The following is a 13,705-nucleotide window of genomic DNA, read 5'->3' on the forward strand; positions in this document are numbered from 1 at the left end:
CCACCCACAACTTGGACCCTTGGACTCTGGAGGCGGGACCAGTTAGTCTGAAGAGCCGAGAGCCTGCAGTCGGAATCCAGCCCAGAGGCTGGACCAGCACTGGGCCCTCCCTGGTCACCAGGTCTTCAGGGATCCCCGCCTGTTTGGCCCAGAGCCTGGGGGAGGGGCTGCCATCCATTGGGAGGTCACTGACTCTGTGGCTCTGGGACTTACAGATCGGTGCTCAGGAACCAAGTGGGCTAGCCTCGGGTTGCCATGATGGGGTAGCTGGGATGTGTAGGAAGTGAGCTCCTGACCCCTTGATCGACAGAGCTCCAAGAGTCCCTAAGAGGAGGAGTCCTCCAGGGCATGGTGACAACTCTCCTGGGATGCCCTTTGTTCCACGGGAGATTTAGGTCAGCCTTACCTAATGAAGCCACAGCTCTGCTGGGCCCCCAAGATTCAAGACTGAGGGCCAGGGGCTGCCTGGGCGGCTCAGCTGGTGAAGCATCCAACAGGTGATTTCGGCTCAGGTCATGATCTCATCGGTCATTCAGCCGGGAGTCTGCTTCTCTCCCTCTGCCCCTCCCCTAGCTCACTCCCTCTCTCTATATATCTCAAATAAATAAATAAATCTTTTTAAAAAGGAGGGAGGGTGGTGGTTGACCCTCTGCCTTCGGCTTGGGTCACGATCCGGGACCCTGGGATTGGGCTCTGACTTGGACACCCAGCTCAGTGGGGAGTCTGCTTGCTTCTTCCTCTCCCTCTGCCTGCTGCCCCCCTGCTTATGCTCTCTCTCAAATAAATTTTAAAAAGAAAGGAAGGAAGGAAAAAGGAAGGAAGGAAGGAAGGAAGGAAGGAGAAAATAAAGAAAAATTAAAAAAAAAAAAAAGACGGAGGGCCAGGCGGTAACCAGGTGAAGAGTTCTTTCTGCTGAGCCGCAAACCCTCTGTAAACCCTTAGACCCCCACCTGGAACTGACTGGGCAGCCTGGCCACTCTGGGGGATCCCAGACCTATCACTCTCCCATTTGCCATACACGCAATGCCTCCTGCCTGCCCTCTACCCCTATTTTCGGAGCTTCCCTTTGGGGGATTGGCTAGGTAGGGAAAGAGAGGGCTTGCCAAGGTCCTGCCATGCCTACCAGCAATGCCTAAGACTCGGGATCTGTCTGGTCTCCCACATTCAGTTCTCGTTCATGACCTGTGCAGCAAAAGCACAGCACAGACCAGCACTACCGGCTTCATTCTGATCTGCTTCTCCAAACTCTGGATTGGCAGAGGTGGGAGGTCATCAGATTTTTTCCAAAAGCTCCAGATTTCTTTTTCTTTTTTAGGATTTTTATTTATTTATTTGTCAGAGAGAGAGAGAGCGAGCACAAGCAGGGGGAGGGGCAGAGGCAGAGGAAGAAGCAGACTCCCCACTGAGCAAGGAGTCTGCTTCAGGGAATCGATCCCAGGACCCTGGGGTCATGACCTGAATCAAAAGCAGATGCCCAATCGACCAGGCCACCCACGGATCCCAAGGACTCCAGATTTTTAAACAAATTGACTTGTAAACCTAAAAAAAAGTTTAAAAACCACTAGTCTAATCTAACCCTCACTTTGAACAGCTAAGGAAATGGGGCGGAGGGGGTGTGCTGGCTAGGGCCACTCTGGGACTCAGCAGCATAACTGGAGAGAGGACCAGGACCCCTGCCTCTGGCCTAGGCCTTTGACCTAAGCTGCTGGGTTCCCTGAGATGGCTCTGGAAGGGAACTTAGTCAGTGACGTGGTGTGCAGTAAGGGTGGTGCTAATAACTTGGGGGCAAGGGCAGTGACAGGTGATAATAGAGAGATACACAAGGATTCCGCAGAGTGCCCAGATGGCTCAGACACAGCTCCAGCCCTCAGTGAGCACACCGTCCAGCAGGAGGATCAGAACCAGGTGAACACACCTCCTAGCCTCCGGTCTCACTCCTGTCAGCCCACTCGCCACACACCTGCCACAGAGGACTTTTTTTTTTTTTTTTAAAGATTTGTTTATTTATTTGACAAGAGAGAGGGATCACAAATAGGCAGAGAGGCAGGCAGGGGCGGGGGGAAGCAGGCTCCCTGCTGAGCAGAGAGGCCAATGTGGGGCTCCATCCCAGGACCCTGAGATCATGACCTGAGCCCAAGGCAGAAGCTTTAACCCACTGAGCCACCCAGGTGCCCACAGAGGACATTTTTAAAACACAAAGCTGACATGGCAGTGGCTCAGGGCAAAGCCCTCCCACTGCTGGAGGGTGAAAGTCCAGCTCCTTCCTTCAGCCCACAGATTCCCCCCAAGCTCGGCGCCTCCCTCTATTTCCTCCTGGCCCTTCCCTGACATCCCCTGTCCCTCCATGTCCCCAAACACACCAGCCTGCCGACTCCTCCCACCCTGGTATGGTCCCCCAGTCAGCACTGGCCTCTCCCTCTTGTTCACCCGGTGGACACCCAAGCTGCCCCTCTTGCTCTCACCGACATGTGACCTCTACACTGTGGGTTCCTCCCTCATTTAATACTATATAATCATATTATTTATGTAAGAATATAAAATACCAGGGCACCTGGTTGGCTCCATTGGTAGGACATGCAACTCTTGATCTTAGGGTCTGGAGTTCAAGCCAGACCCTAAGATCAAACTAATAAATAAATATAAATAAATAAATATGAACAAACAAACAAATAAAATACCACAACCCTTTGCATCTTGGAGAACTAACTTTTGCTGACATCTTACCTCTGTGGTCCATCCAGTAGCTCACTCTGAAGTTTTCACAGCCAGGGGAAACCGCCAATGAGGCCAAGTCTGGGCATTGGCTGTGGTGCCTTCCCCCTGCCACCACTACATGTCTCTCCCACCTTAACGTGAGAAAGAGCTGATAGGGGCGCCTGGGTGGCTCAGTGGGTTAAAGCCACTGCCTTCGGCTCAGGTCATGATCCCAGAGTCCTGGGATCGAGTCCCGCATCGGGCTCTCTGCTCAGCAGGGAGCCTACTTCATCCTCTTCCCTCGGCCTGCTGCTCTGCCTGCTTGTGATCTCTATCTGTCAAATAAATAAATAAAATATTTAATTAAAAAAAAGAAAGAAAGAAAGAGCTGATAGTCAGATGGTTGTTACCTCTCCCCTTATGCATTGGCTCCTAAGAAACTCAGATCTGAATCTTAGCCCCTTTCTGCAGAGAATGATTTGGTATTAACTGTACTCCTGGCTATAGGTATAGGCCCCCAGCCTATATGGCCTCTCTCCTCTCTCAGGTCATCAAGGAGTAGGGGTGACAGTGGCCATGATGTCTGGAGACAGATGATAGAACTAGGCAGGCAAGATTTGAAACCTAGTGTCTAACCAGAGGGCAGATCAGCTCTAAATCACCAGTTAAGAGCTGATTTTGATTAAATATTTAACCATCCTCATTCCTCTCCAACCTGGGAATCCAAACCTGAGCTCAGAGGCCAAGCTGGGGGAAGCATTCATTTATACCCGACTACGTGAGAAGGAGAGACTTGTGCACTGGAAAAAAATAGCAACTCCTTAGTTGAAATTATTGCTAAAACTGTTGGAGGGTTTGGGGAAGAATAAGTTCTTAGGATAAACATTTCCCTATATGGGATTGCTTCCAATATGGACTTCTTACACTTCAGGACTTCTTACCCTTTTGTCCCTCTCTACATTGAGTGACCTCAAATGACCTCTCCATCTTAGCTGGGGCTTCACTGACCATTAACCATTGTTACAACCCATGTACTTCTTTCCTGCAATGATGATGGTGGCAATGATGGTGGAATTAATTCCAACTGATGGTATCGGTTGTAGTGAAAAGTATGGTGATGGGATGATGTAATTGTAATCAAATGAGAATACTGATGATAAATGGATGGTAATGGGAGTGATTGGAGTAGGGATAAGGGGTATGGGTCTAGGATAGTGGTAATAGTGATCTGGTTATAAGGCAGTGGTGGTGACAAGCATCATGTGGTAGATGATAATGATGGTGGTGGTGGTGGTGGTGGACCACCATGTTCTACCAGTGGACGAAGATGTGTAAGTTCCTTGAGAGCAAGAATCTTCTCTCTCTTGTTACTCATTGTGTCATCAGAGGCTAGTAGTGTTGATGGTGGTGGTGGTGGTAATGGAGCCTAGTTTGGGAGAAGGGGACCTGTGATTTGAGTAATGATGGTGCCAGCAATAGAGTTAGAGTTGGGTAATGGACATACAGGTAGCGAATGTTGATGGTGGCGGTATGGTAATGGGAGATATTATGCCACTTTGGGTTTAAGGGTACATGAATGAGAAGAAATGCAGAAGATGCCACCTGGAGTTGGTGAAAATGAGCTTGTATCATGTGTCCCTCTGACCTATGGCCACTTTCCTATGACCATGCGGCCTCCCCTCCCCCATCACCTCATCACCATGAACTGCTAGGGACTTAGAAGATCATCCTGACCATTCTTCTATCTTGGGTTAGTCTCAGCTCTTATTCTGGCCTTGACTCCTGATTAGCCAGTGGGAAAATCTCAGCAGGCCCCTGTGTCTGATGATCAGAGGCACAGTCTCCACACTCCCACCCTGTCTCTCTTCTCCAGGGTAATCCCCAAGGGTCTCTCTCTACTAACAAAGCCCCCTCCAATGTCCTTGATCTTGTGGCTCCTCTCTAGCCCCTGACTGAGAAACCTTGATGAAGTTGCTTATTTCTCTGGGTCCCTGTCCTTAGAGCTCTCTGGGCCATAGGACAGAAAAGAGAACTCTCTTTCTCGGGAAGTAGAGAGAAGGTTGGCCAGGATCTGGGCAAGTCCTCACCCATGGAGCATCAGGCAGGCTCATATATTTTATGAAATCCATTTCACATAGTATATGAAATGTCCAAAAAGGCAAATCTATACAGAAACAGAAAGTAGATTAGTGGCTGCCTAGGGTTAGGGTTGACTGTTAATGGATAAGGCGTTTCTTTTGGGGGTGATAAAAATGTTCTAAAATTGATTGCGGTAACGGTTGCACAACTCTATGAATATACCACAAACTGCATTTTAAGACATATTGTTGGGTATCAAAATTATGTTTCGGAAAGCAAGTGTACTTATGGGGAGGACAGGGAAAGAGGGAGGGAGAGAACTATGATTATTTTTTCAAGATTGTATTATTTATTTGACAGAGAGAGAGAGCACGCACAAGCAAGGGCAGCGGCAGGCAGAGGGAAAGGGAAAAGCAGGTTACCTGCTGAGCAGGAAGTCCAATATGGGGCTCAATTCCAGGACCCCGAGATCATGACCAGAGCTGAAGGCAGACGCTTAACTGACTGAGCCACCCAGGTGCCCTGGGAGAGAGGTATTATAAACATAAGAAAGAAGTCATTGAGACGTCTGGCTGGCTCAGTTGGTAGAGCATGTGACTCGATCTTGGGATTATGAGTTTGAGCCCCACGTTGGGTGTAGAGATTACTTAAAAAATAAAATCTTTCAGGGGCGTGTGGATGACTCAGTCGCTTGGACATCCGACACTTGGTTTCCATCCCAGTCATGATCTCTTTATTGGTAGGATCAACTGAGCCCCATGTTGAGTTCCCTGTTCCCCACCCCAGCTCCATGATCAGCAGGGCACCCACTTGAGGATTCTCTCCCTCTGCCCCTCCCTCCACTTGCACACACGCTCGAGAGCACTCTCTGTCTCTCTCTCAAATAAATAAATAAATCTCAAATAAAACAAAATAAAATCTTAAAGAGAGAGAAGAAGAAGCCATTCATAGGAGTTACCTCTAGATGATTAGATTCATGGATGAGGGGACTTTACTATTTTATTTTATATACTGTTTACATTTGCCTTTATACTCTAAATATGATCTGTTTTTTACTTTTTTTTTTTTTTAAGATTTTATTCATTCACTTGACAGAGAGCACAGGCGGGGGAGCAGCAGGCAGAGGGAGAGGGAGAAGCAGGCTCCCACCAAGCAGGGAGCCTGAGGCAGGGCTCAATCCCAGGACCCTGGGATCAAAACCTGAGCTGAAGGCAGACGCTTAACAATGACTGAGCCACCCAGGCGCCCCTTGACTATATTTTTTAAAGATTATTTATTTACTTGAGAGAGAGAGAGAGAGCCCATGCACATGTGGTGGGGGGGTAAGAGGGGTAGAGGGAGAGAGAGTCTTGAGCAGACCCCCCGCGAGCAGAGTCTGACTTGGAGCTTGATCCCAAGACCCTGAGATCAAGGCCCTGAGCTCACCAGCTGCATGGAAACCAAGAGTCAGCCGCTTAATTGACTGAGCCACCCAGGCGCCTCTGCTTTTGACATTTTTAAACAAGAAGGAAGCTGAAAGCATGTGGCGATCCCTCTGAAGTCTGGCAAATTAGGACCTAGAGCCCCCGGCACGTGTGTCAGAAGCAAGGGAACCCCGGGGGCAAGGGCAAGAACAGGAGTCAGTTACACGTGTTCTGGAACATCAGAGCTAGAGCTACATGTGTGTGGTTTTCTTGGAGGGAAAGCAGAACTTCCGAGCTAGGCCCCTTTCCCTCTGACCCCAGGCACAGCCAGGAGTGTGTCCTGGGACGGAAACTGTGTATGGCCTCGGTGAAAATTTCACACCCGCTGAAATAGGGTCCAAAAGGCAAAAGGTACAACAAGTACCCTGCAGAAAGCTTCCCCTCCCCCACCCCAGCCCCTCTCCCTGAAGCAAACCAGACTCCTCTCACTCGTGCAAACAGCCGCACAGCATACACTCCGCTCTCCCACATACTCTCATTCTGGGAGGCTAGTCCTTAGGCGTGTAAAAGCACATGCACCCCCTTCACCGTGGAGCCCCACAGTACCCTGCGATGGGGCCCCCACCGTACGGGAGGCCACGCTTTCCGGATCAGCCCCAATCAGGGGACATTCAGACTGCTTCTGAACGTTTTTAAAAGAAGGCTCCACGCCTAACATAGGGCCTGATCCCACGACCCCAAGATCAAGATAGCAGATGAGTCTGTGCCAGTTTAACGAGAAAGCTCCCATTTTTAGACGTTTTGAGTGTGAGATCGCGGCTGAGGCTTTGTTGAGTTCCGTGCAGTATACCGCGGTGAGTAACTTTGCACACATGGAATTTGGCAAGTCTACCCGGCCCTCTACAGGACACATGTCTAGAAGTGGAGATGCTAGGTCACAGGCTACATTCATTTATAATTTCTACAGATGTTGCTAGAATAATGGCCATGGTTTCTCTTTGCCTGGGAGCTGCTTAGCTTTGTGGTTTTCCAAACACTCCTTTGTGGCTGTTAACTTCAGGGCAATGAAAATTCCTCCTCCCTCCCTCTCGGCTGGCTGGCACAAAGCGGGACTCAGTCTCCCGCCCTTGGAGAGACAGCCAGGGGAGCTGAGCACGGCAGGCTCTGCAGTCAGAGACAGAGGGCGGCCCAGTGTGACCCTGTATCTGTCCTGTCCTCAGCTTCTGTTTCCAGCTCTGTAGAGACAATCTGCTTCCACGATGGTTCCTACCTACTTGTCCACCAACCCGCACTCTTCTTCCCCACTGCCCACCCCTAGCCCCAGGACCTGGGCTTTGCCCTCCTCCCCAAAGAAAGAAGAGTCCAGGCCAACAAAACGAAAGGTCCACAGGCTTTTTAATGGTGTGATGGCTACTTCCCTTCCAAGACCCGATCTAATCATGACAGCGGCTTCCAGGGTGTCGGGGTGGGGGTGGGCTGGTGCAGGGCGGGCAGAGGCCATGCAGTGACTGGGAAGAGGTGGGGAAGGGTGTTACATTCTGTTTGGCGTGTAAACATTCTTCAGTGGCTTCCCTGGGGGAGGGGAAGGGCATCTCCCTGCCCCCGCCCAACTCCATGCCCGCCAGGGCTGATCCCCAGAGCTGAGAAGACTGAGCCAGGCCCCAGTAAGGGGCTGGGAAAGGGGGAGCCCATGTGCCTGGGGCACGGCCCTTCTCCTACACCCGCTTCGTAAACAGTGTGGCTTGGGAGGGGAGGCATGTTCTGGGGTGAGCAGACCTGCATCTGAGCCAATGACACAGGTTGTGGTAATGGGGAAGTGCTAGAGGGGTGAGGTGTGACACTCTTACAGGGAAGGGGTTTGGGACCAGGACAGCTTGGTGGAGGGGATAGGTGCTCGGTGGAGGGGATGGGTGCTCGAGGGGAAAGAGGCTGCTGCTGGGGGTAGGAACACGGGGAGGTGTGGTTTCCTCTGCCCTGGATCCTTCCTGGGGAGAGGAGCAGAGACAGTCCCCTGGTCCCCTCCACAGTCGCCCCTTCCCCTCCTTCCCTCAGTGACATTCAATGACGCAGAGGCCCGAGGACAGATGGGAGCCCTGGGGAGGTCTGGAATCCCAAGAGCAGACAGGGTTTTTCGTCTCTGCCCAGCTCCAGTGCTGGGTGAAGCTGGGGGTGGGATGGGTGGGGCTCTCTCAGGCCGCCCCCTTTTCCTCCCAACACCAAACCAGGGTGTTGTTGGTCCTGGGGCAGGGGTGAAGCTGGGGGCCCTACATTCACGGTTCGGTTGGTGGCAAGGAGCAGGCCCAGGACCTGGGCACTGGGGGTCATGCCCTGGTCCCCACCTGGCACGAGCTGATTGTCATTCGGAGAAGCTCTAGGTGGGAGGGAGTGGCCCCTCTTCCACCCTCTCTGCTGGACCCAGAGGGCAGTAGAGGCCTTGGGAGGGTCTCGGGTTGACAAAGAGGGCTCTGTCCGGAGAGGTTTCCTGAGTGTTCTGGGAGCTTCTGTGTCAGCATGAGATGGACCTTGTCCAACCTGGAGTCCTCCCCTGGGCTCGTTTGCAGAGAAGCCACCACCTTGGTGTGGGAAGAGCTGCCCGAGCCTGCTGACTCTCCAACATAGGCTTCAGCAACCACCAGGCTGCTTCCAGAGCCAACTTCCTCACGGGCGTCCTTCTAAGTGATGGTGGCTTGATGCTGCCAGACAGCTGGGGCATGTTGGGGTCTTTCTTCCTCTTCCCCTGGTTGCCTTGCCTTGCTTGTGGGACCCAGAGAAGAACAGAGGGGCCAGGCCAGAGGACAGAGGCTGAGGGTGCTGAGGACTGAGGAGGCCTGCAGGGGACCTGTCCCAGATAGACAGTTTGACACTTCTGCAGCCAGGGTGCTGCTTGGCCCAGACCGAGGCAGTTGAGGCTTGTGATGAGGTGGGATGAGCTATGTAGGAGCCAGACCCAGAGGAAGCCCCATATCCATTCATGGAGCACCACAGCCCTCACCCTCTGCAGGGACAGCTCAGCTGCATGGGCTGGGGTTAGTACAAGAAGGGACAGGCTGAAGGGTGAGCTGGGGGAGAAGGGGACTTGGGTCGGACCCATCACACAAGCACACAATCTGGAAGTTAGAAAGGCCTTTCCACCTTGAGTCCAGGGGCCAGCTGTCTACCTGCCTGTTTCTGCTTTCTCTACCCACTGGGGAAGATGATGGTCTGATCCAGCCTCCTCCCCATCCCCAGGAGGACAGAAAGTGTGACCCGGCCAGAACTGAGTCCCTGAATCTCTAAATGGCCAGTGCAGAGAAGATGAAAACCAGCCATTCTCCACCTCCACTGAACTCAAGAGAGAGGGAGGTTGGCTGAAACTGCAGCCGGCAGGGTTGAGGTTAGATGGCAAGAAGGAATTCCTGATGGTGAGGGGTCCTGAGCACTAGATCAGGAGGCCAAGGGAGAGGGTGAAACCTTTTTTAAAGCCCCCCTCCAACTTCCCATTGGGAAACATGTGCCCAGGAAGGCAGCCCACACACACACTCTACGGTTCCAACTGAGGACCCACCCAAATTTATGGGGAGGAAAACTTTGCACTCTGGGGGTACAGGAGAGCAGCCCCCCAATCACCTGCCCACTACCTCCCACAGGGGTGTCCAGGATGGAGCTGAATTTGGGCTGGTCAGACCTGCCCTCTCACACCTGAGTAGACCAGTGGTCCCTAGGTCCCAGCTCCCCAACCCCAGCCTGGTAGCTAAGGGGACCACCACAGCTCCCAGGAGATTGTGGGGTTGGCTGGAACTTCCACTTCCGGAATTTGAGGCTGCCTTTCCGTGCAGGTGGGCTTGGGCTGGAAGAAGGCCGGGAAGAGGGGAAGGCGCCGCAGGTGGTGTAAGCAGAGGTCCCTGGAGGAGCACGGAGAGCAGCAGAGGCCTGGCGGGTGGGCGAAGGGGTGGGGGAGGGCGTCCCCATTACTGGAGTCCTCGGTGAAAAAGTGGCTGAGCCTTCCCCGGGGCCAAGGGTGAGCCTGCCCCACCCGAAGGGCGGCAGGGGGAGGGCAGGGGTCACGGAGATGGGGCAGAGGACGGGGGTTGGGCCCTCCCCCCGCGGCGCGGCGCCCCCCTCCGGCCCGGCCGGGGGGCGGGCGCGGCGAGTGCTGGCGCGCGTCCTCGCGGGTGCAGGCGGGAAGCTGGGGCCGCGGGTGGCGCGCGTCAGGCGCGTAAGGCTGTGCTGGGAGCTGTTTCAGTGTGGCCGGCTGCGGGTGGGGGGCCGGGGTGAGGGTGGGGGGCCGCGGAGAGCCGCGCGCGTCATTATCTGGCCCCAGCCCGGCCCTCCGCAACCCCCGCCCGGCCTTTGGTTGCTGCGCGCTGAGTCTGGAGTTTCCCTCTGGGTCCTTTCTTGGGCCCCCCCGGGGAGGGGGTGCCATCAGGCTGGGCCCGGGCCTGCGGGGCGCCCCGAGGCGGGGGCCCAGTGGGCCGGGCCTGGTGCGAGGGGGAGGAGCTCTCCTTGCGGGACAGGGACTGGCTCCGGGGGGACGCGCTGGGGTGGCGCGGCGCGGCAGGGGCGGAGGGGCCTGGACTGCGCGGGGCAGGGGGCCTGGTGCCGGCTGGGGCTCTCCCGGGCCCTGGGCCCCGGCCGGGGGGCTGTTTGGGGCGGAGATCAGCAGCGACGGCCGACCCTGGAGGCTTCTGCAACTGGAGCCTGTGGGACAAGGAGAGGGGGCAGAAGGCAAGAGAAAAGAGAAGGGCAAAGAAACAAAAAGGGAGAGACATTTTCAGAATCGCTGAACACTCAGCGGGGAGCCTGCTTCTCCCTCTCCCTCTGCTTGCTCCTCTGCCTACTTGTGCTCTGTCTCTGTCAAAATAAAGAGATAAAATCTTTTTTTTTTTTTTTTTTTTTTTTTTTTAATCGCTGAGCGCTGAGCCCTGGAGCCCTGCGTCTTCAGACCTGGGTGAGGCTGTGGAGACCAGGCACAGGTGGATAAACTAGGGCTGGTGCTCCGTCCTCCTGGGCAGGACCTCTAGGGGCCACAGGCTCCTGAGACTGCTACCTGGCCTCTCTGTTTCATCTTTAAAATTCTCATGGATTTTACATTCTACTCTACCACCCACCCGTGTTTACATCGGTATGAATAATGTTTTCTCCCAACTACTCTGGTCTTTAACCTTTGGCTTCAAATGCCTCATGGCACACCAGAGGATGTGTGTGAGCCCCACTGGCCCCCATTCACCTTCCCCAAGCTTGGCGTCCCGATGACCCCTCTAGACATGTTCACTGTAGCCACTCCCTTGAGCCCAGTGACAGGGCTGGAACCTGAGTGGGAGGAGACAGCTGGGGAGGTGGAGAACAGGAAGTGTCCTTCTCCGCATCCTTGCTAGGCCCTGACCTTGGCTCTGGGGAAGCTCCCGCAGTTGGAGGCCTTCTGCAGTCACCATCTGGCCACCGTAGGGCCAGCTGTGGTTTCTCACCTGCTGGTGATGGCTGTGTCGGAGGCGGGGGCAGCGCCATGGGGTCTGCTGGCAGCAGAAGGCTGCTGGGCTGCGGCAGGCGTGGGCATGCGGATGCTGATGGGACGGGGAATCCGGCTCCGGGTGGCGGCTGCCCGCCCAGCCTTCCTGGGGGCAGCAGGCTCCGAGGCAGGCGTGTCCTCCTCGGAGCCAGTGCCGGAGAGCGTCTCTGAAGCCCGGCGCTGCTCCTCACTGGAGGAGGACGAGGCCCCGGAGGCCAGCCGCAAGAGCAGGCGGCCCTGCCTCTTCTCCATCACCAGCCGCGCCAGGTCCTGCTGTGGCCGGACCCTCTTGCCCCACCGCTCTTTGGCCGACAGGGAACCTGAGGGCTCCGAGCCTGTGTCCTCCTCAGACAGCAGGACAGGGATCCGGCTCCTGGGGCGAGCGCCTGCCATGGCGTGGCGGCTGGGGGAGATGGTGGCCAGTTTCTCGGGGCCTGGCTCCAGCGGGGACACTGGAGTTGGCCCGTTGGCAAGGGCTGGGCCACTGGGCAGTGAGTCTGTGGCCACCTCCGGGGGGGGTGTCCCCGGGAGGGCTAGCCAGAGCACCGCTCTCCAGCCCTGACTGGGCAATGCCGTTCTCTAGGGGCAGGGAGGCCCCCTCCTCCACAGCCCTCCCATCAGAGGGCGCCTCCAGGCCCAGTTCACCCCCAGCGCCCAGCTCCTCAGGCCGGGTCGCTTGTCCGCCGGAAGACATGACGTTGAGGTGGGTTTTCTCCGCAATGTGCACAAAGGTCCTCTCAACTTTGGTGAAGGGTGAGGAGGTGACGGCCACCCCTCCCGCCCCTGTGGTCACTGCCCCGGCCCCCTGCCCCGTCCCAGGTCCAGGGGGCTTGGGCTCAGACTTGAGGACAGAGGACAGGGTGCCCGGCTCAGACACGTCCAGCTGGCTGCCAGTGGGCTGGGGCCGCTCTTGCTGAGGAGTGAGGGCAGCCAGAGTGCCCAGGTCAGGGTCGGGGGCCAGGTCGGCAGTGACGGGCGACTTCTTCATGTCACCAGGGGAGACGAGCACCAGCGTTTTGGAGCCCTCCTCCGGCTCCAGGTCCCCGTCAGCCATGGAGGCCCGGCCCCTGGACTCCTTCTGGTCGTCAGCCAGCAGCGTGGATGGGGCACCCTCCTGACTCCGGTCTGTGCTCCTTTCACTCCCCTCACTGCTAGAGCCACTGCGAGGCCCCAGCACCTCCCCTAGAGCCACTGCTTCCTCCTCCTCCTCCTCCTCCTCTTCCTCTTCCTCCTCTTCCTCCTCCTCTTCCTCCTCCTCCTCCTCTTCCTCCTCCTCCTCCTCCTCCTCCTCTTCCTCCTCCTCTTCCTCCTCCTCTTCTTCCTCCTCCTCTTCCTCTTCATCCTTCCCATTAGCTTGAGGCTGAACAGGAGCCAGTGGTACCTGGGGGGTGGTGAGCAGCATGTGGGAGAAGCCCACCCTCCGGACCCTGTTGAGCAACCGAGCCCGTTCTCGGTAATCAGAGAGATCTTTCTTGAAGTCCTGGTAGGGCAGGCTCAGAGGCACAGCTCGCGGGAGACCATTGACCTCAAACGGGGGCGCCACGGAGAACACCTGCAAGGGGCACACACAAGGATTCGCTGATGTCACCTGCCCTGCAGGGCCCGATGACACCAGCACTGCACCCACAAGCTGGGAGGCCCACATGCCCAGGTGCATGCGCCAGAAATTGTGCTCCCTGAGGCTGAGCACTGGGTCTGTCTTGTTCATTGCTCTATCCCCCAAGGCCTAGACGGGTCCCTGGCACCTAGTGAGTGCTCAGAAAGTCTCTGAGGAAGGATTGTGGCATGCTCCAGCTCCCCCTGAGGTCCCTGGCCCCGAAGCTGGCAGTTCCTGTCTCCCATCTCCCACCTCCTTCACTCTCGTCCCTGCCTCTGAAACCCAGAGTCAGCTTTAGTTCAATCAATAGAAGACAATGACAGCAGCAAGGCATCAGAGGCACGGTGTGGATCTCCCTTTGACAGAGGACGAAACCAGGTCCAGAAGGAGTGACAAGCGTCTGGGTCAGCCCTTGCTGACTCCTTACAGGACAGGGTTTCTCTGCAG

At 55.6% G+C, this 13,705-nt stretch overlaps 1 protein-coding gene across 1 annotated transcript in view; it reads right to left on the reverse strand.

Annotated features, from left to right (window-relative positions):
- Positions 1–9,074: 9,074 nt before the first annotated feature.
- TTBK1 (tau tubulin kinase 1) overlaps positions 9,075–13,705 on the reverse strand; it is a 39,230-nt gene continuing 34,599 nt past the window's right edge. The window contains 3 exon segments of the mRNA XM_032862123.1: positions 9,075–10,853; positions 11,621–12,177; positions 12,179–13,213. Coding sequence (XP_032718014.1) covers positions 10,463–10,853; positions 11,621–12,177; positions 12,179–13,213 — 1,983 coding nt within the window. The 3' untranslated portion in view covers positions 9,075–10,462.

This window comes from Lontra canadensis, unplaced genomic scaffold (genome assembly GCF_010015895.1).
Source record: "Lontra canadensis isolate GAN:19392208 unplaced genomic scaffold, GSC_riverotter_1.0 scaffold23, whole genome shotgun sequence".
Lineage (NCBI taxonomy): Eukaryota > Metazoa > Chordata > Mammalia > Carnivora > Mustelidae > Lontra > Lontra canadensis.